The sequence below is a fragment of the Asparagus officinalis genome, chromosome 8, assembly GCF_001876935.1.
Source record: "Asparagus officinalis chromosome 8, Aspof.V1, whole genome shotgun sequence".
NCBI lineage: Eukaryota > Viridiplantae > Streptophyta > Magnoliopsida > Asparagales > Asparagaceae > Asparagus > Asparagus officinalis.
In genome coordinates, this window is record NC_033801.1 from 10,287,730 (window position 1) to 10,307,742 (window position 20,013).

The following is a 20,013-nucleotide window of genomic DNA, read 5'->3' on the forward strand; positions in this document are numbered from 1 at the left end:
AGCCTCCTACGATGAAAGAAAAGGGGTTTCTTCCACTTCAAACGCAATCAGCTATGAATCGCTCCAAACCAATTCTGAATCAGTTCAAAAGAGAGACCAACCGTCTCAACTTCAGTCATCATCATCATCAAGGATTGGCGATGAAGAGAGAGTGAGCGAAGAGGCAGGGAAAGATTTTCCCTAAAACATGAGAGAAGAGGGTGTAGAAGGTTTGCCTAAACAATGCATGGCCTTGGTCCTCAGTTTGGGTTTGGGCTTTGTATCAAGCCGAAACAGAACCCAAACCCAAAAGACCCCAACTTAAAAACTGGCAAATCGCCCAAGTTTTCAGAGCTGAAACTGCAGAAAAGAACCAATATGTCGCCGCTATATCCTAAAAAATCCATATGACTTGAAACCTCACATGTTCTTGCGGTTGGCCTTAAAAACACCACGTCAGCCAACATTAAAACCCTTGGTTATAGCCACATGAAAATACATGCATTTAAAGAAAATCATTGAATAGTATAGAACAGTTTGGATTTAGAAAGCCAGCATGAACATTACATAGGGAAATACAGGATAAGAGAAGAAATGAACATGGACAATCATAGACGTAAAGAAATTACAGATACTTACATTAGATTCTGAGTTCGCTTTCACGTCAACAGTGATGTTCTTGTTCTTTAGCTGAGACTGAATCTCACCAAAAATAATGTCATTTTTCTTCGTGCTAGAAGCTGTAATTGCCTGCAAATAAAAGCAAGTGTTAGAAAACAATTAAAAGAACAAGAGAAGCTTCACAATATATGTTCACATAAAAAAGTAAACATAAAAAACTGAAACTTCATAGCTTGCAGATTCATTGAAACGTAGATGCCATCAAAATCTTACTAATAGTCATGATACATGCACAATCTACATCTTTTAAATGGAGTATGTTATCAACAGGAGAAAGCACAACATCCCCATAGTTACATAGTAACCTAGACATGAGGATTCTTGTTTCATTCTGGAAATATGCAATAAGGCAAATACCCACACACCAGACCAGACGTACTCAACAATCCTAACCCCAAATAATCACGCCCAATATGTCTCATGATATGACTCATGCATAAACCAGCTTGAACAGCCATAATAAATCTGATATAACGCAGGAATGAGTTTCATGGAAACTAAAAATTAACACAAGGGGAACATTAGCAAAAGATTGACAATTTGAAAGGCAAGAGTGGGGAAAGTAGAAAGCAATCAAAACCATATATCACATGAAAACTGATTCTGGTATAAGGACTCCATGCAATTAACAATGACATAATCAACCGAAACCAGGAATCAGAATCTTATGCCAGGTGCGAGAAACTAGTACGCCCACAAAAATATGTTCAAACTTGACTTCAATAAAGACACAAGATTAGGGGGGAAGAAACAACATCAAAATTTTAAGGTTTATCCTTCATTTTAAGCTGCCCTCAGAATTTACAAGCCAACAAACCAAGTTAGACAGTGACATTCGAAGTCATAGAAACTCATAAGAATGGAAGCTTTACAAAAATCAGGATAATTAATGGTAAGCTAAGTGTTATTCAAAGTCTATTTATTCAGCAGGGATGTTACTTTTTAACAATGCAACTTCAAATAAACCTGTGCAAAAACTAAAAGACTTCTGTCAGGTCCAATAAGAACCTCTACATAGATTAGATGGCAACACGTCTAGGCATTCACAAAAGCATGTGAGTATGCCTTCTTATGGTCTTTTACATAGTGAAAGGTTACATTGTAAAATATGAAGAAAAAAATTAACAAAGAATAGGTTAAGCCGCACATCAATTTAAAATAGTTCATTGATTGAGAGAGAAATAGAAGAGAGACAGAGAGAGAGAGAGAGAAAGGGAGGGAGGGAGGGAGGGAGCACATGAAAGAGTGAGAGATTGCAAAAAAGTGTTCACCGCATGCACCACATGGCAAACACCAACTGCAAAAAAAAAAGGGAGAGAGAGGAGCTGTGTGCTTAGCATGGAAATGTCATTGGAGTAATCCAGTAGAGGATGACATTGCTCCCTGTAAATTTAAAATTTCATGACCAATAACAATGACATTGATACTAGAAATTAAAAGGCATGGCTACTAGAAATTAAAACTCCAAGATCATTGTATAGCTACTACATTTTTAAAATGTATGGTCACACAGCGACCATGTTATATGCAGGGTAAAAATAATATGCAACTACCACAAGCAATAACCATAGAAGTCGGTTCAAGGACTACATGTATCACTGACATATGCAAATTAGTTTGTCAGTCCAATAAGCAGGGAAAAGGCCATTCTATTTAATCATAGGAGATTGCAATACAAGAAAGTGAAGGTGTAAAGGGTAGTTTACGATACAAATTAAAGTTAGATCGAGTAGCAAGCTTCTCGGGCAGCACCAAAACATTAGACCTTCAAACCCTACCAAGACATTGACTTAGATACAAGTAATTAAACTCATAACACTGCAAACTGTTGAATACTTGAAATAATTTTAATCAACGTAGCAGCAGAAACCAGCCAAGCAAATGACAAAATTACGCAAAAATTATCTACTAAAATTGAGATTCCAAAAACCCATAACTACTCTATTGATTTTGATGTCTACCCATTTTTTAAAACAAGCAATAAACTTATCAAATCACTAGATCTCTCATATTCAGACGTTGTAGCATTCATAACTATCAACAAACAAATTGTAACAATTGATAAAAATCTTAATCATTCAAAGATATCAAACGAGCTCAGATCATGAAATCCTATAAGAAAGAGAAAAGGGAAGCTCACAACTCCATTAGCTGTCAACGTAGTGAGAGTGAACTTCTGATCAGTCTGATAATCCCTATACAAAAGATCTGCAGAGAGAAAATTAAAAAACAAATATCAGGTCAAATTTAATCAAAATAATCACCAAATAATCTGGGGAAAAAAGAGGAAATGATTGGACCTCTGGCCTTTTTGCCTATATCCAAGTAAAGACCTGGACCCATCTCTAAAAATTTGATCTTTAGAGAAAAGAGAGATGGAGCTTTGTTGGAGAGAGTGAGTCGGGAGAAATGGGGGATTTTTATAGAAGCGACAGTCTTGGAGGAAAAGAAACAAAACCCTAATCTTGGCGCACGAGGAGCGAATCGGTTCCTTTTGACACGTGGAAAAATGTGTGCCATTGGATTTAAGTGCTAATTGCTACCGTTGGAGTGTTACGTTTACGTTGCTAAGTATATTTCAATAATTTTTTTAGATTTCTTAGGGCAGATAAGAAAAAGCGTGACCTATTCTAGCGTCTGTGTTTGTAGTTAGGAAAATTGCTAGTTATCAACTTAATTTACATATTCCATGTTTTAGTTTTTTAGTTTTTTAGTTTTTAAGTTGCGTGTAAATTGTAATGCCAACTAATATGATAAGAAATTGACAGAGTATCCACTTACTCAATTTGAATTCCTAAATTTTTGGGTTCTTAAAATTGATTTCACAATTCCGAACTCCTTTCAAACTAAATATTGAAAACTACTCTGGAGAGATTAAATAATTTGTTGTATTTCTATGTTCCCCTCCAATTACAGGAGAATATCATTTTTACCTTTTCAGAATGTGGTGAAAAAAATGCAAATTGTTTCCTTAACCTTCCAAGAGCAGCAAAGAATAGTCCATTCGTATATCTGACTGTTCTGATAAATTTTGAACATAAGGCCAGAGTTTCTATCAATCGCAAAGTAAGTTAAAAAATTCTATTGATAATCATTTTTAAAGAATAACAAAAATGAGCTCAAATCACTCAAGCTTGGCTCACCTAATAGGTGGGTCAAGATTATGTAGGGTTATTTTGGCAAATTTATCAAAATTGGACGAGGACAGAATTGGACGAGGACAGAATTGATCTTATCATAGTTTTGAATGACTTATCAAGTACTTGTCCAATTTTGAGGTGAATTGGTTTTATTTAAAATCAGAGACGGAGTAGATAAAACAAATTCATTTTAAAAGGTTCTTATTAGATTGGGAGAATTTTCGCCAATTCAGGATGAGTTTGATTCTTAGGGCCTGTTCGTTTATTTCCTAAAAACCAAGAAATGGAAATGGAAAAGGTGGAAATCTCAAAATAATCCATTTCTTCCATTTCCATCCCTAAAACTCACCCACAACATCCAATAAAATATTATTTTCATCCAACAACTCATCCACATCATCTAATAAAATATTATTTTCATCTAACCACTCATCCACCACATCTAATAAAATATTATTTTCATCTAACAACTCATCCACCACATCTAATAAAATATTATTTTCATCTAACAACTCATCCATCACATCTAATAAAATATTATTTTCATCCAAACATCACTCAACTCATCTCTTTTCATCATTTCAAATCACTCACATCATCGAATAAAATATTATAACAATTCACCTCATCTCATTAACATTTCATTTCTTTGTTTTCATCCCAAAAAGTTGTGAAAACACTTTTCTTAATCTTTCTTCACATCACCCAATAATACAATGACAACTCATCTCATCTCATTTCATTTCTTATTTTTAAGAATGAACCAAACAAAAGAAAACAACAAAACTACAGGAAATAGGTTTCTTATAATTCATTTCCTTATTTTTTTCGCCAACCGAACAACAACAAAACTAGTTTTCTTAAAAAATCACTCACATCATCCAATAATAATGTGACAACTCATCTCATCTCATCTCCATTTCTTTGATTTCCTTTTTTTTAGCCAACCAAACAATTCATAAACCCATTTTTCTTAGAAATAGTTTTCTATTTCTTTGATTTCCCATTTTTTTAAGGCAAACGAACAGGCCCTTATTCAAAATGGAACCATGCCTAATCTCGATCCCCTATTGTGAGGTTGTGAAATGTGCCCTTAAAACTATAAAAGCGGCCCAGCGGCCCATGCCAAAAGTGAAGGCGAAATTGTTTACTCTAAAGCCTTTTTTTTTGTCAGGCTTTTACATAGTCGCCGTGAAAGAAGAGGAACGATTCAAAACATGGTGTTATGGTGTTTCCAATTTTGCCAAAGTGCAACTCATTGCCGAGTAACGGACGGGTGTATTATATTTATATGCTATGGCCCAATCAAGCTCTCGGCTAGGGTCCCGCAGGGACGACAACTTAGCCCACTTGTCGAGTTGACATTCATTCGTGTCGACTCGAAAGGCGATATTTGTCGCTCCTTTTTGTCGAAGACAACTCCCCACGAGTTCACTCGACCATTTGACAGACGCCTTGCGAAGTCTACTCGAAATGTGTTATTTCTCAGCGAAGCTAAAGGACAACTTCTGCCTCAAGCCTATCCTCACTGGCAACGTGTCAACCTCGCATTTAATACATGTCAGGCACATAATGCCTCTAGCTCCGATAGTTTTCATGACTCATCGGACCACGTGGGCACCGCCACGCCGCTCATCGCTTTCTGTTTAATGCTGAAGTGACCTTTCTTTAAATTACTAGCCGACACATGTAAAGCAGGTGCTGACGCAGCCGTCAGCCCACACTTCGTCATCGCCTCTCAGTGCTCGGTCGAAATGACCAATCTACCCTTACCACTTTGGTATAAATAAAGGTACTAATTCAACTTGGGCGATGCTGATCTTTTTCGGATCTAATCTGATATTCAATTTTCTCTGCAAATCATACTACTCATGCACAAGAACTCTCACAGTTCTTATTGACCCCACTCAAGTTTATCAGCTAATTTAATCATCGGAGATACAACGGGAGAACCAAACCTCGTCCTCTCATGAACTTCTACACGTGCAGATTTTTCAGATACCCAACTTAAGAACCAGATATAAAGTCGGGGAAGAAAACGGCCCCTCATCAATACTCAACAACCCCATCCAACCACGGATATAACTGACTGTCTTATCACTTAACATCAACAGATAGGTTAACAGAAAACAACAAATTTAAATGAGGGACTTTTTTCTTTAGCGGTTTTTCTATAAAGTGCCCATGGGCAGTTGGGCACTTTATAAGAGAGGAGGGAGAGAGAGAAATGAATAGTATATATATATATATATATATAGACTGTGTGATCAGTAGTACAACAACACATGGTTTCTTCGACAGTAGCCCCTTAAATATTTTAATATCTTAAAAATTGTCAGTCAAATATTGAAATTGCTATCAGATCTACTAATTCCTCTACCCATAAGTCCTTCAAATCATTTTTAAAATCCACCAATTATTATAAACTGTTTCAAATTAATCTCTCCAGTTAAACTAGCACTAGCAATATATATGAGCCGGAAGATCTAACAGTAACCTTAATTTTCATCAAGGGATTAATTTCAAATATTAAGATTCAACAGGCTAATATAGAGAGAAACACTCTCACAAATAACACGAGAAAGAAAATAAAAGAGGAGTTCTAGCTCAAAACTCAAAAGAGGAACTCTCCGGGTATCAAACGCATCCACTCATCGTTTCTGTGGGCTTTCTCATTTCTCGCTCCATGGCTTTGCTCCTCTCCACGAACATAAAGGATATGCTAATTATAGCAAATAACATGCTAGTTTTGCTCTGTCTATAAATTGCGGGGGTCTTAGATTTTGATCTCAAGTAATTTGTAGATTATTCAGTCGGTCAATTTGAGAATCAAAGGTATGCCTCCTAGTCCTCAAATATTTCTCTTTAATTTTTCATATGCAAATATATGGTCCAATAAACTAGAAAGGATTAACGAGAAGGCATCATTTAAGCAATCATTAAGGTTCTAAGGTTGTGTTCTGTTCATTAACAAAGAGAAAAAAGTTCGAGCAGAATTTGTTTTTTATTTTTATTTATTTGTTTGTTTATTTATATGTTAATACATTTCTTGGTCTATATCTTTCATTATAATATTTTTTTTGCATGTTTTTTTTTTTTTTTGAAAGAAAAAGGCCAAACGTGCACATATCATACATTCGTCCAGTTCCATGAAAATTTTCCGTGAGCTCCCATAAATTGAGAAGAAAAAAAATGATGGAGTGCGACAAACACTTTATTCTCCCATCCATGTTAAACATACACTATTTTATCGTTCACATACATATAGCAGAGGGTTTAACTCTAATTGGACATCAGCAAATCTAAGAGTTAAAAAAAACATTAGAAGTAATAAGCAACTAACATTCTAAGATATGGGTCTGCAATGAATTTTTTAAATAATGAACGGCGTTTTGTTATATTTTCTTTTCTTTTCTTTTCTTTTCTTCTTTTGGGAATGCAGATGGGAGGAGAGGAACCAAAGGAGGAGGAAAAGAAAGAGAAGAAGGAAAAGAACAAGGACGAAGAAAAACCGAAGGAAAAGAAAGACAAGGAAAAGAACAAGGATGAAGAAAACCCCAAGGAAAAGAAAGATAAGGAAAAGAACAAAGACGGGGGAGAGCCTAAGGAAAAGAAAGATAAGGAGAAGAAAAAGGACAAGGCCGCTAAAAATCCTGATGACAAGAAAAAGATCAAGGACCCTGCTGGTCTAAGAGCAAAGATGGAGAAAATTGATGTGAAGATTGAAGCCTTGAAAGCTAAGAAGGAGGAGCTTGCAAAGCAACTCCATGAACTTGAAAGTGGTGAAGTGAAAGCTCCAGAGAGCTAGATTTCTGAAGTAATGTGCATTCATGTAGAAAGAGATGGTGAATGCTAGACTACTATCTATGTTATTTAATTGTACAGATTCAAGGTCCCTATATTGTGTGTGACCTTAGTCATTTTTCATATGATGTTGTTTAACAATGTTGTATAGTTGAAAAGCTGGTCTACTAAATTTTTTTGCCTGTTTTGAGTAAAAACAATTTCCCCCACAATTAAGACTCCGTTTGTTTTCTCATATAATGTTCTTGTTTGGTAGGGGCTCCTTCATTTTCCAATTGAGTAGCTTGCATACAACATTTAGAAATACATGAGAAATCAGATATGCTTTACATTTCCTTCCTCTTAAATGAAAAACGTGTGGAAACTGTTTTCTCACAAAAAAAATGTTGGGCTATAGGGTTTTTTGATGATATGAGACTGTCAATGTCATGATTTACGAAGAGATGAAAACAGGAACGTTTTACAAAATACTTCATCTACGATCTTGATTGCGGAGAATCCGGACCCTTGATGGAACTCTATTTATCGGTCAAAGTTGACAAAAGAACATGTATAAACACGTCTAAGTTAAACAAACACACCACTGTAGAAATTGAAGATATAAACCATAAATCTTCAGTAGCAAACCAAATTTCTTTGTTATCTACAGTAGGTAATGACTAATAGGCAGGAGGTTCACCCATACACACCAAAATCCAATAGTTGCCCAAATTCTTCACAAACTCCTAAAGAAAATAATAAAAAGAGAACCAAACCAGTATCAAACCATCCATATAGAACTATGCTCGCTAAAAACTTCTTCACTCCAAAGAACCTGACTTTGTTTTCCACAGTTTAGTTAGTTAGTGGCGTTAGCCTGCAGGAGACCCTCCCTAATCTGAGAAGCAACGTCTCTAACAGCACCAGGACCATGAGGGATGAAAACAGCAGAAGACTTTGACGATGCTCCTATCTCCTTCATGGTGTCAAAGTATTGCGTCACCAAAACCATGTCCATGACGTCTTTTGATGTCGTGCCCGGCACATTCTCCGAGAATGCAAGTACGCTGTCTCTTAAACCATCAACAATGGCCTGGCGTTGACGAGCTATCCCCATACCTGCTAAGTACTTGGATTCAGCATCTCCTTCAGCTCGCTTGATCTGCAGTATTTTCTCTGCTTCAGCCTTCTCGTTTGCTGCCACCCTCATCCTAGCAGCTGTTGCATAAAACAGAGAAACTTTATTAAGGTAAATATATTTGTGTATCATACAATCACAGACTGGACAATGATATGAACTTGCCTGCGTTAATCTCATTCATTGCCCTCTTAACATGCACATCAGGCTCAATATCAACAATCAATGTCTGGACAATCTCATATCCATATGTCGACATAGCCTAGACATTAGGACAGGTAGAAAGAAACAGTCATTACAAATACTTTACTGACAGATTAAAAAATAAAAAAATATGGATGTACTATGAGAGGATGGGATGATTACCTTCTCCAGTTCATTCTCCACAGCTTTTGCAATATCATTTTTTTGCTCAAAGACGTCATCTAAGTTCAGCTTTGGAACGCTAGCCCTGATAACTATATTAGCAGCACAAGGAATAAACCATTAGAAGCTATTCGGCATGAGTAGTGATAACTAAACTGTGCTTTTGAAACTACTCTCGAACTACTAGACACAGAATGTGGGGTCCTTGATGACTCGTCAACTTTGATGGCAATGCAAGTGGCGGGACTCCATAATTTGGTGCGTAGTAGTGTAGAAGTAGTTTGAGAAGTATAATTTAGTTAGAATTATCCAAGCGGGAACTGAATAAGACATGCTAGACACAAGATCCACTGTTAAAAACATTATCACTACCCTGCAGTTTCATCAAATAGCCAGCAAATAAGGATTAGTGGATGCACCGACAGCTGAGAAACATGAATAAACTAATAAAGAGGAGCAGATAAATAGGCAACTTTAAAAATGTTAAAGATGGAAATATCCATGAATCAATTACTTATAGATATTATTTCTTGCCGGTGAAGAATATAACGAAAATATCCTCCGAGTATGACTATTACTAGAAAGCTGATACATAATAAAATCCTAGATACGTTTGACCTACTGTGTGCATGGAATGCTTCAACTCTGCATCAACAGTAAGAGTCAAATTGAAGAAAGCCACCTAATTCTATGCTGGCGCCATCAGTCATCCAATTTTAACCAATTCCCAGCCTGCTTGCTACTGATTCTAGAGCTGGTGCCACTGTTCATATGTTTTTTACCCTGATAACTTCCTGCACTTTGGTTAAACCCAATGCACAAAGTTTTCTCATTGCCTGACTATTAACAAGTAACGTGTCAGAATCAGTAAAATTCATCGATCTGCTAGGCCAGGATGCCAGAAAATATTCTGTGTCAGGACGGGATTCATCAAAATATAATTAAAAGGAAAGTCTCAATCAGGATCAACTCCATGCATGCCTTTACTAAAATTACTATTATCATCCTCCTCTCAAGTGCTCACTAATTCAACTTGATAATAATACTTTTTGACATTCCATGCATTGCCATCCTCATAAGAGAAAGAACAGTACTTGCCTTCAAAAAAGCTTTCTTGAGCTGACGCATATCTAAGTCGAATCTAAAAGATAGGTTTGAGAAGGTTCAAAGAACACTTGTTGCACAAAGTTCAATATTCAACTGTGAAAGCCTTAGCCATGTACTAAGTAACCTATGACTACAAAAGATAGACAAATGTCGTAGAAATTTTGTGAAATCCCTCATGATACCTTGTGCTTTACAGGAGACATTATTTTCATGGGGGAAAACTTGAGTGATGATGATAGCAATGAACTATGAAAAATAGTGGAATGCCACTGAAGATGACTGATTTTCTATATTTTCATTTGTATATAGCAAACATACGAGTGTTAAATTATTCTAGGATCAATAAAAATACCGACTTTCTTTTTTATACCACTCAAATATAATTTCAAAAAACCTAGCCGAATAAAGCAAGAAAACCATGTTTTACCACATCTTGCAAGAAATCATAACAGAACCATGTTTGTGACTTGTCAAGGTTTACAAGCTAGGAGGTCCCTAAATCCTAAATGTATATCACCAGTCCTGCTTCAAAGTAGTATTGTTTAAAGGCAATGCAGAGTAGCCTTACCATCAAAAACATATGACTGAATCTGCTCCCTCGTGTTGCTAAGCCTGTAGAAAGCATCAGACGCCTTCTCAGCAAGGGCCCGATATTGAATGGAAGCAACAACAGTAACAAACACATTATCCTGAATCATCGAGAGAAGAAGAAAAAATGAGACACAAACGCTCTAATTAAGAACCTTATACTTTTATATCTTCAGACTAGCCTCCTTTTCTTCTTTTTCTTTAACTTATATACTTATTTTCTTATTCAACATTAAAAATAATGGAGCAAACTATTAATAAGAACCAAGGTTTTAAATATCGGATATCGGGAAAATATCGGATGATCAAAATTCATATCGGATTGCGGATATCGGGGAAATATCGGGGATATGTGGTAAATATCGAAATGCCATAATGAATGTTTGCATACATAGTATAATGCATTAAAATGTAATCTCAATATATGTAATGAAATTTAAGCATACAAAATATGAATAATATATGTTTAGGATCACTAATCAACCTTCTAAAATAAACAAAAGTGCAAAGCAACGTTGCAACATTCGATCTGCTTTTTTAGGGCAAAATGTCATTTGATATAATGGGGAAATCTTGATATCTCGCCCAAAAATTCCAAACGCGGTATATTATTTTGCAACAAGCTATATAAAAAGATATATTGGTCCACATATCGGCTAATATATCGGCCATATCGGGGATTTATCACTCAAAATAGCCAAAAAACGGTAAAGGATATTTAAAGACCATATCGGTTGCGGCAAGCCTTGTAAAAGGATATATCGGGGGATATATCGGGTCATGTCGGGGATATTTAAAACAATGATAAGAACAGAATCAAAGTAACTAAATTATTGGCTCAGGACAAATTCTGATCAGATTGAAGTCATGTGGACAAAAGAGGTACCCATCTCCAAAAGGAGTCTCGAGTAAATATTACAATGACATAATAAGTAAAAGTTGGAAATATATTGCCAATTTAATATTTCACAAATTTTATCTAACTGATGAACTTTGAACGCTTGTCCTTCAACTTAGAGCAGAATAGAAAGCAGTAAAGGAACACAACAAATAATCACGAAAGTTAAAGATCAAGCTACCAACCTTTGTCTTCGTTTCACAGCGGACATCAAGTTGTTGGACACGTAAAGACAGATATCCAGCTACTTGTTGGCCAAAAATCCATGGCAAGCAGTGGCATCCAGGCTCAAGAACATCATCGAACTTCCCAAAAGTTTCTTTGATTGCAACAGTTGATTGGTCAACCTGCAAACAACACAATGCCTGCCCCATTGCACCTGTGACAAAAAAAAGGTCTGAAACACATTTGACAAAGGAAATAAGATAACAGATTCAACAGAATGAGTATATCGAACATGTGCAATTGATAAAATGACGACAACTTATAGAAATCTAGTGCTGACAAAGCGAAAACAGATAACACCGTACAAAGTGCACTTTAGGACTGATAAGCAGAGCATGAAGATTATCAATCATTTCAATCTATAAAAATAAAAAGGAACCACACCAAACAACATACATTATCAACTGCAAGTTGCTTTAAATTAGAGTATATTCCACAAAGCAATAACATGTACAAAGAGCCTAACATCTAGAAAATTTTGAAACCACACCCAAGTGAGGTGCCACATCCGCTCGTGTAATTAAGCATAATTCCATATATCAAAAGGTACAGCTAACATGATGCAGACTGATAGAAAGGGAAATTCTCCGAGAAAAAAAAAGTTAAATATAAACCCTATTTCTAGCAAATTTTCGTCAAAAGAAAAAGTATAATATGCTCCCTACTACAAGTGACAAGCCAGTATAAAGTACACCATAGCGAAACAAATCTAGCAAATTTTCCAACAATAAACTCAATTTCACCGTCGAACGAATTACCAGCTATACAAAAATATTACAAGTCGGTGGAAATCAAAATAGCCATAGCAAGCTTACCTCAGAACAGATGGAAGAGATACAAAATAACAAATTAATCGATTAGAACAAGCAAATGACAATCATAACTTGAGGTGGAGACCCAAGTATGAAGGAGCTGAAGGGGATGACAACCTGGATACAGATAAGATTAGGTATCACATAGAATTTTCCAAGATTCTCGTAATGTCGCCATCAGGGTAAAACTTTGGGAGTCAACTCGCTACCCGCCGAAAATAATTAAACATCTCCAAAGTTCAAAAGACGATAATTACAATAAAACCTTGAGCAATCTCTATATCTAATCTTTTCTCACAAGCAAAACTCATTCCTGTGTTTTAGTCTTTTGGCGGAGTCAATATCTAAAGGCGAACATATCTAAATCAAAGAAGCGGTATCTAAAAAAATTCAGCGATCGTTTTCATCGCATCACCATAAACACAGCTTGCCCTAAAATATTATCCGAAGACAAAACAAGAACAGCACTACAATGCCCATATCCGTAAACCCTAGAAACAGAGACAACGATTTAAAAACAAATTAAGTAACATCAATTCAAGAACAAACAATTGTATAGAATTTAAGTGAAAATAAGACCATAGAAAATTACGAAAACTAAGAAGATCGCAAGAAAGAGAGAGAATTTCTCTTACCTTGAGGATTGAGAATTGAGGGAGAATTGAGGCGAGAGATGTGAGAAAGGGATGGGTTTTTATAGGGAATTGGGATTTTTTATGTTTGACTCAGATGGAAAGCTCGGTAAGGTAGGAACGAGGAAGATGCGAGGATAAATTATATATCGAGGCGAAAGCTGCAGCGGCGATCCAATAAAAAAATTTTGAGTTAATAACGAGGATTCCTCAATTTTTTCGATTTGCACAAGGGGAATTTTTTTAAGGGAAAAATGTGTACAGGCCCCAAAAGCAAAAACTTCATGTGACGAGACCCCTCATAGTTTTTTCCATGTGAATCAGCCCATTGATGTGTGACACTTTGTACTGCAGCTTTTTTTTATTAATTATTACATGTCAGCTAAGCTAAAATCCCCAAATTATCCTTACCCTCTCTCCTCAATCCCTCAGACCCATCACTCATATCCTCTCTCTCTCTCTCATCTCCTCTCTCTCTCTCTCTCTCTCTCTCTCTAAAACTAAGAGCTTTCTCAAGCCCTCGCCCTCCTCGTCGTTGCCGCCTCCACTCAGGCCCACAAGGCTCCCCTCGAGTTTGTCGCCGCCTCCCCTCCCCTCCTCCACCCGTCCTCGTCAACGTAGATCGTCGCCGCTCCCCCGCCGTAGATCGCCACCGCAGAGCTTGAGGAAAACGCTCGAAAAGCTCGGGCAATTGAAGACTGTTGAGGAGTGCAGGGAGATGATCCGAAGATATGATGTTAATGGAGATGGTGTTTTATGCTTTGATGAATTTAAGAAGATGATGCTACGATAGTAGGTTGGTTTTTGAGATTGATCTTTACCGTAAATATTGATGTTGTTGTGCCCCGTTGAGATTCGGACATTACTTTTTCTTTTTTTTATTTGAGATGACTTTGATCAATTGAGGGTTCATGTTGACAATATATCTACGTTTTTAATTTCTCACATGACTGTGGATTTATCCTTATGAGCTTCTGTATTTGTAAATTGTGACCGATTCTGTTGTGGATGTTTTTTTAGTCACCAGGCTGAGATGCATAGAACATTAATCCATTAGCTAGAAGAAGAAAAGAAAAAAAGAAAAAATGTTTGACCAGCTACAAATAAATGAACGATTTAATTTTAAAAAATAGTCAAAAGTTATCCCCATTTTTCCACTTTCACGAGACATCCACGTCTTTTTGGAGGAAGCTGAATTTGCAATAAACCTAATGTGCGCAATCTTTTTGTATTTTAATTTCGAACAAATTTTTAAAATAGACCACTTTTAAAACTTAATTAGCAAAATAGGCTGAAAAAATATTTAATTACCAAAAATCGTTGTAAGTTGGGACGATAGATATAAATCGTTGTTATAAATGAGGATACAGTCATGTTTTTATAAATCGTTGTTAATTATATTTGATAATAGCTATACCTAATGATATGTTATTTCTAGATGCTATCGTGGTAGTTCTAGTAGCCCTCGAGTTAGTTCTATCTGCTACAATTGTTAATTCTGGCTACTAAGTTAGTTCTAACCGCTACTTGTTATTTTTGCTTCTACCTTAGTTCTAGCTTCTATTACCCTAATTCTAACTTGTACAGTCAGTTCTAGCACACACCTTACTAGTTCTAAACTCAGCTAATGTTTTTTACCTTCACACTTGTTAATTCATGCTTCTACGTTAGTTCTAGCTTCTATTACCCTAGTTCTAGCTTGTATACAGCCAGTTCTAGCTCACACCTTGTTAGTTCTAAACCCAACAAAGGTTTTTTACATGCACACTTGTTAATTCTAGCTTCTAGCTTAGTTCTAGCTTCTATTACCCTAATTCTAGCTTGTATACAGTTAGTTCTAGCCCACACCTTGCTAGTTCTAAACCCAGCCTTCGTATTTTACCTTCACACTTGTTAATTCTTGCTTCTACGTTAGTTCTAGATTCTATTACCCTAGTTCTAGCTTATATACAGCCAGTTCTAGCCCACACCTTGCTAGTTCTAAACCCAGCCCGTGTTTTTTACATGCACACTTGTTAACTCTTGCTTCTACGTTAGTTCTAGTTTCTATTACCTTAGTTCTAGCTTGTATACAGCCAGTTCTAGCCCATACCTTGCTAGTTCTAAACCCAGCCTTCGTATTTTACCTTCACACTTGTTAATTCTTGCTTCTACGTTAGTTCTAGCTTCTATTATCCTAGTTCTAGCTTGTATACAGCCAGTTCTAGCCCACACCTTATTAGTTCTAAACCAAGCCCGTGTTTTTTACATGCACACTTGTTAATTCTAGCTTCTACTTTAGTTCTAGATTCTATTACCCTAGTTCTAGCTTGTATACAGCCAGTTCTAGCTCATACCTTGCTAGTTCTAAACTCAGCCCGCATTTTTTACATGCACACTTGTTAATTCAAGCTTCTACCTTAGTTCTAGCTTCTATTACCATAGTTCTAGCTTGTATACAGCCAGTTCTAGCCCACACCTTGCTAGTTCTAAACCCAACCTTCGTATTTTACCTTCACACTTGTTAATTCTTGCTTCTACGTTAGTTCTAGCTTCTATTACCCTACTTCTAGCTTGTATACAGCCAGTTCTAGCCCACACCTTGCTAGTTCTAAACCCAGCCCGTGTTTTTTACATGCGCACTTGTTAATTCTAGCTTCTACCTTTGTTCTAGCTTCTATTACCCTAGTTCTAGCTTGTATACAGCCAGTTCTAGCCCACAACTTGCTAGTTCTAAACCCAGCCTTCGTATTTTACCTTCACGCTTGTTAATTCTTGCTCTACGTTAGTTCTAGCTTCTATTACTCTAGTTCTAGCTTGTATACAACCAGTTCTAGCCCACACATTACTAGTTCTAAACCTAGCCTTCGTATTTTACCTTCACATTTGTTAATTCTTGCTTCTACGTTAGTTCTAGCTTCTATTACCCTAGTTCTAGCTTGTATACAGCTAGTTCTAGCCCACACATTGTTAGTTCTAAACCCAGCCCGTTTTTTTTTACATGCACACTTGTTAATTCTAGCTTCTAGCTTAGTTCTAGCTTCTATTACCCTAGTTCTAGCTCATGCACACTTGTTAATTCTAGCTTCTAGCTTAGTTCTAGCTTCTATTACCCTAGTTCTAGCTTGTATATAGCCAGTTCTAGCCCACACCTTGCTAGTTCTAAACCCAACCTTCGTATTTTACCTTCACACTTGTTAATTCTTACTCTACGTTAGTTCTAACTTCTATTACCCTAGTTCTAGCTTGTATACAGTCAGTTCTAGCCCACACATTGCTAGTTCTAAACCCAGCCCGTGTTTTTTACATGCACACTTGTTAATTCTAGCTTCTAGCTTAGTTCTAGCTTCTATTACCCTAGTTCTAGCTTGTATACAGCCAGTTCTAGCACACACCTTGCTAGTTCTAAACCCAGCCTTCGTATTTTACCTTCACACTTATTAATTCTTACTTCTACGTTAGTTCTAGCTTCTATTATCCTAGTTCTAGCTTATATTTTTAGAAGTAATAAAGTAGGAAGTAGTGGAAATAGTATTTTTTTTGTTTGTTTCTTATATTTTTAGAAGTAATAAAAGTAGAACTTCTTCCTCTTTAAATTTTTTTTGTTTGGATAGCATTTGGAAATATTACTATGAAGTAATTTTATCAATGAAAAGTTGTTAGAAGTAACTAATAAAAGAAATATTAATAAAAAATTTATTTATGTCCTAATTAATATGCATTTCAACTACTTCTGAGCTACTTCTGAGTATTGAGGATTGGAAAAATATTTTGGAAGTAAGGATGACACGTAGGCGTCACATAAGTATTTAGGGAAGTATTAGAAGTAGGTTTTTCAGAGAACCAAACACACTTTTTTGCTTGGAAGTAGCAGAAATAGCTTTTACTTCTTTTACTTCAGCTACTTTACAATTACTTCCGTGCAAACAAACAGGTCCTACCAAGGGATTTTTTTTTTTTAATAAGCGAAGAAGAGAGGATTATTAGTTACAATGATCACGTGTCAGGATAGATGAAAGACGCAATTGAGATTGCATGGTGAAATTAATTAATTAGTATGGGGAATTGAAATATGCAAATAAACCCTGTAACCTTTTATCATTACATTTATCAGTTTATACGCATGTATCTTACATATAGTCAGTTTTTTCAATATTTCTATGTAATCCTTTAAATATTATGATTTCCACCTCATGTAGATAAGAATAAATGGAGCACGATAAATCTTATTATTTGTTACTTTACGTTCAAAGTTATTAATAATCAACACGGTAAATGGTTATACGATATAAGTCCAGAACACACTGTAGGACCAAAATCAGCTCTCTACAAGTCAGTAAGTTTGGGTTTTTCGATATAAGTCCTCTACATAGTACATACTTTGACACTAGTCCCTCAAATCATTCAAACTACTACTACGTCCTTATACGTTGCTATCACTGGTCTTTGATCGGAATTCGGAGGGATTAATCTAAAACAGTTTATAAGAACTGGGACATGATAGTAATTTTGATAATATGAGGGACTTTTTTTTTAAACAAACTTATAGAAATTGGACTAAAACCGAAAATTTTCAAAAAATTATATAAAACACAGGTCAAAAAAATAATAAAACAGAGCAGAAGAAGAAAAAGTTTGAAGGCACATCAGTTATAAATATCCAGTTATATTTCGAATGAGATGATATATAACCAACTAGCAGCAGCATTCAATCCCCTCTCCCCCTCAAGTTTTATCCACATCAAACTCTTGAAACCCCCTCAAGAACCCTACATTCACTGAACGAGAACTAGTACCGCTGCTCATGGCTTTTTTCCATTAGGCTTCATTGACTGCTGATGATACGGCGAAGCATACGCACCATTCGACAAACTCCTCATCGGTGGTTGCCCATTTTTCGCGACAGAACCCTGATTCTTGAACCCAGTCCTGCCATTCTCGCTGACTGAACGAGCAGTGGCGCGTTCAGCCTGCATGCTCTGAAAGAAGTAAGACGAGCTCGCCATGTCCTTGAGGTTGAGTAACGGTTTTAGGGCTTCGACCACTTCGCTCATTAAAGGCCTGACCTTGGGATCTCGGCTGAGGCAGTGGTGGGCTAGTTGAGCTGTCTTTTGGGCACCTTTGATGGAGAAGTTGCCCTCCAGACGAGGGTCTATGAGGCGGTAGAATCTTCGTCTTTCACCTAGGTAAGGGCGGGCCCACTCCACGAGGTTGTGCTCACCGTTGGGTCTGTTCTTGTCCATGGATCTTCGGCCTGTCATCATCTCGAGGAGGACAACACCAAAGCTGTAGACGTCGCTCTTTGAGGTGAGATGTCCTGCAATATAAAAAAACAAGGTTTGCAAAGATAGGTTCTGATAAATCAATACTAGTATTCCCATGCATGTGATGTGTGCATGCTATATAACGTGGGGGGGTCTGTATAGTCGAATTGTAGTGTAGGGCATATCCTTTTTTTTCCCAAGTGCGAAGACAATTTTCGTTGATTTTTCAAGTGAGGATAATTCTGTTGATTGTCGCAAGTGTGAGGGCGTTTCCGTTGATTATTGCAATCGTGAGGGTGTTTCCATTGATTTTTGCAAGTGCGAGGGTATTTCCTTTTATTTGTTAAAAGTGTCAGGGCATTTCTGGAATTTCTGAAAATGTGATACACCGAGGCCAAACCAAAAGAGGGGTTTTCTTAAATATATTAGTATAGATGAGCGGAATTCAGGACAATCGCTCAGAATTTGATAATGAAAAAAATGGATATTAAAAAACAAATTCCAAATGCACTCCAGCATAAATATAAAATGACGTCATAGAGAAAATAGTACTAACAAGGTAGAACCTACACACACACACAAAGGAAAGTTGGTGAACATTTTCCAAGGGAGAACTACGTAATCGTGAATTCTGAAGTCGTCAGATTGTAGTTTAGCTGGCGGATAATGACTTGGAGAATCACTTGGCTAAAGGAATATAAAAAGAATTGAATTATGTTTTAATATGAGTATTATATGCTTAGAATTATATGTTGGCCCTTGCAAGATAATAAAGTAGCTTCTAAATTGCACCACAAACATCAGCCTGAGTGCATGTGAAGTCATTTTGAGCAATGAAACCAAGCAGTGAAAGAGAGGAAAGTCAATTTGAGTATCTGATAAGACCAATCAATTGGAAACTTTACTTGCTCATTTTACTCATTTCATTTACAGATTACTCCAAGCTCGGACAATATCAAAGGCAGAATGAATAATGCAAGATAACTTCACCTGTCATTACATACTCAGGAGCTGCATATCCATATGTCCCCATAACCCGTGTTGAAACATGAGTCTTATCTCCCTCAGGGCCGTCTTTAGCAAGACCAAAATCAGAGAGCTTGGCATTATAATCCTACAACACCATGACTCCATAAACATCAACAGGACAACAGGGGAAGGAAGAAGGAAAAAAAAACAACCAAAGCACATAGAAGCTTACAGCATCTAACAGAATATTAGATGTTTTAAAATCACGATATATAACTGGTCTTTCCGCTTCTTCGTGAAGAAAAGCAAGTCCTTTAGCTGCACCAAGAGCTATCTTCATTCTGACAGACCATGGAAGAGGAAGGGACCCTGCTCATATAAGTTGGTTAATGCTAGCACAGAACCCCAAGAAACTGGAGACTAACAGCATACAGTGTAATACAAAATCAGAG

At 36.5% G+C, this 20,013-nt stretch overlaps 4 protein-coding genes across 6 annotated transcripts in view; 1 reads left to right on the top strand and 3 right to left on the bottom strand.

Annotated features, from left to right (window-relative positions):
- LOC109820832 (mitochondrial outer membrane protein porin 1-like) overlaps positions 1 to 3,106 on the bottom strand; it is a 7,594-nt gene extending 4,488 nt beyond the window's left edge. Inside the window, exons 1-3 of the mRNA XM_020387025.1 lie at positions 2,961 to 3,106; positions 2,801 to 2,868; positions 619 to 729 (exon numbers count right to left, since the gene is read on the bottom strand). Of these exons, the coding sequence (XP_020242614.1) occupies positions 619 to 729; positions 2,801 to 2,868; positions 2,961 to 3,003 (222 nt within the window). The 5' untranslated portion in view covers positions 3,004 to 3,106. The remainder of the gene's footprint in view (positions 1 to 618; positions 730 to 2,800; positions 2,869 to 2,960) is intronic.
- On the top strand, positions 7,243 to 7,608 carry LOC109820833 (protein PXR1). Its single transcript, XM_020387026.1, has one exon. The coding sequence runs from the start codon at positions 7,243 to 7,245 to the stop codon at positions 7,606 to 7,608; it is 366 nt and encodes a 121-aa protein (XP_020242615.1).
- On the bottom strand, positions 8,172 to 13,533 carry LOC109819705 (hypersensitive-induced response protein 1-like). 3 transcript variants are annotated; one of them, XM_020385533.1, is made up of 6 exons: positions 13,353 to 13,533; positions 11,866 to 12,077; positions 10,763 to 10,883; positions 9,088 to 9,179; positions 8,887 to 8,983; positions 8,172 to 8,801 (listed from the first exon to the last, which is right to left on the bottom strand). In XM_020385533.1, exons 2-6 carry the CDS (start codon positions 12,052 to 12,054, stop codon positions 8,443 to 8,445), a joined length of 858 nt encoding a protein of 285 aa, XP_020241122.1. In that variant the 5' UTR covers positions 12,055 to 12,077; positions 13,353 to 13,533; the 3' UTR covers positions 8,172 to 8,442. The 3 variants fall into 3 exon arrangements, with proteins under 3 accessions (XP_020241122.1, XP_020241121.1, XP_020241123.1); XM_020385532.1 differs by having other exon boundaries at positions 11,866 to 12,059; positions 13,353 to 13,532; XM_020385534.1 differs by lacking the exon at positions 13,353 to 13,533 and adding an exon at positions 12,721 to 12,839 and having other exon boundaries at positions 11,866 to 12,059.
- LOC109851320 (probable serine/threonine-protein kinase PIX7) overlaps positions 17,950 to 20,013 on the bottom strand; it is a 10,401-nt gene continuing 8,337 nt past the window's right edge. The window contains exons 4-6 of the mRNA XM_020421392.1: positions 19,794 to 19,930; positions 19,583 to 19,706; positions 17,950 to 18,645 (exon numbers count right to left, since the gene is read on the bottom strand). Of these exons, the coding sequence (XP_020276981.1) occupies positions 18,131 to 18,645; positions 19,583 to 19,706; positions 19,794 to 19,930 (776 nt within the window). The 3' untranslated portion in view covers positions 17,950 to 18,130. The remainder of the gene's footprint in view (positions 18,646 to 19,582; positions 19,707 to 19,793; positions 19,931 to 20,013) is intronic.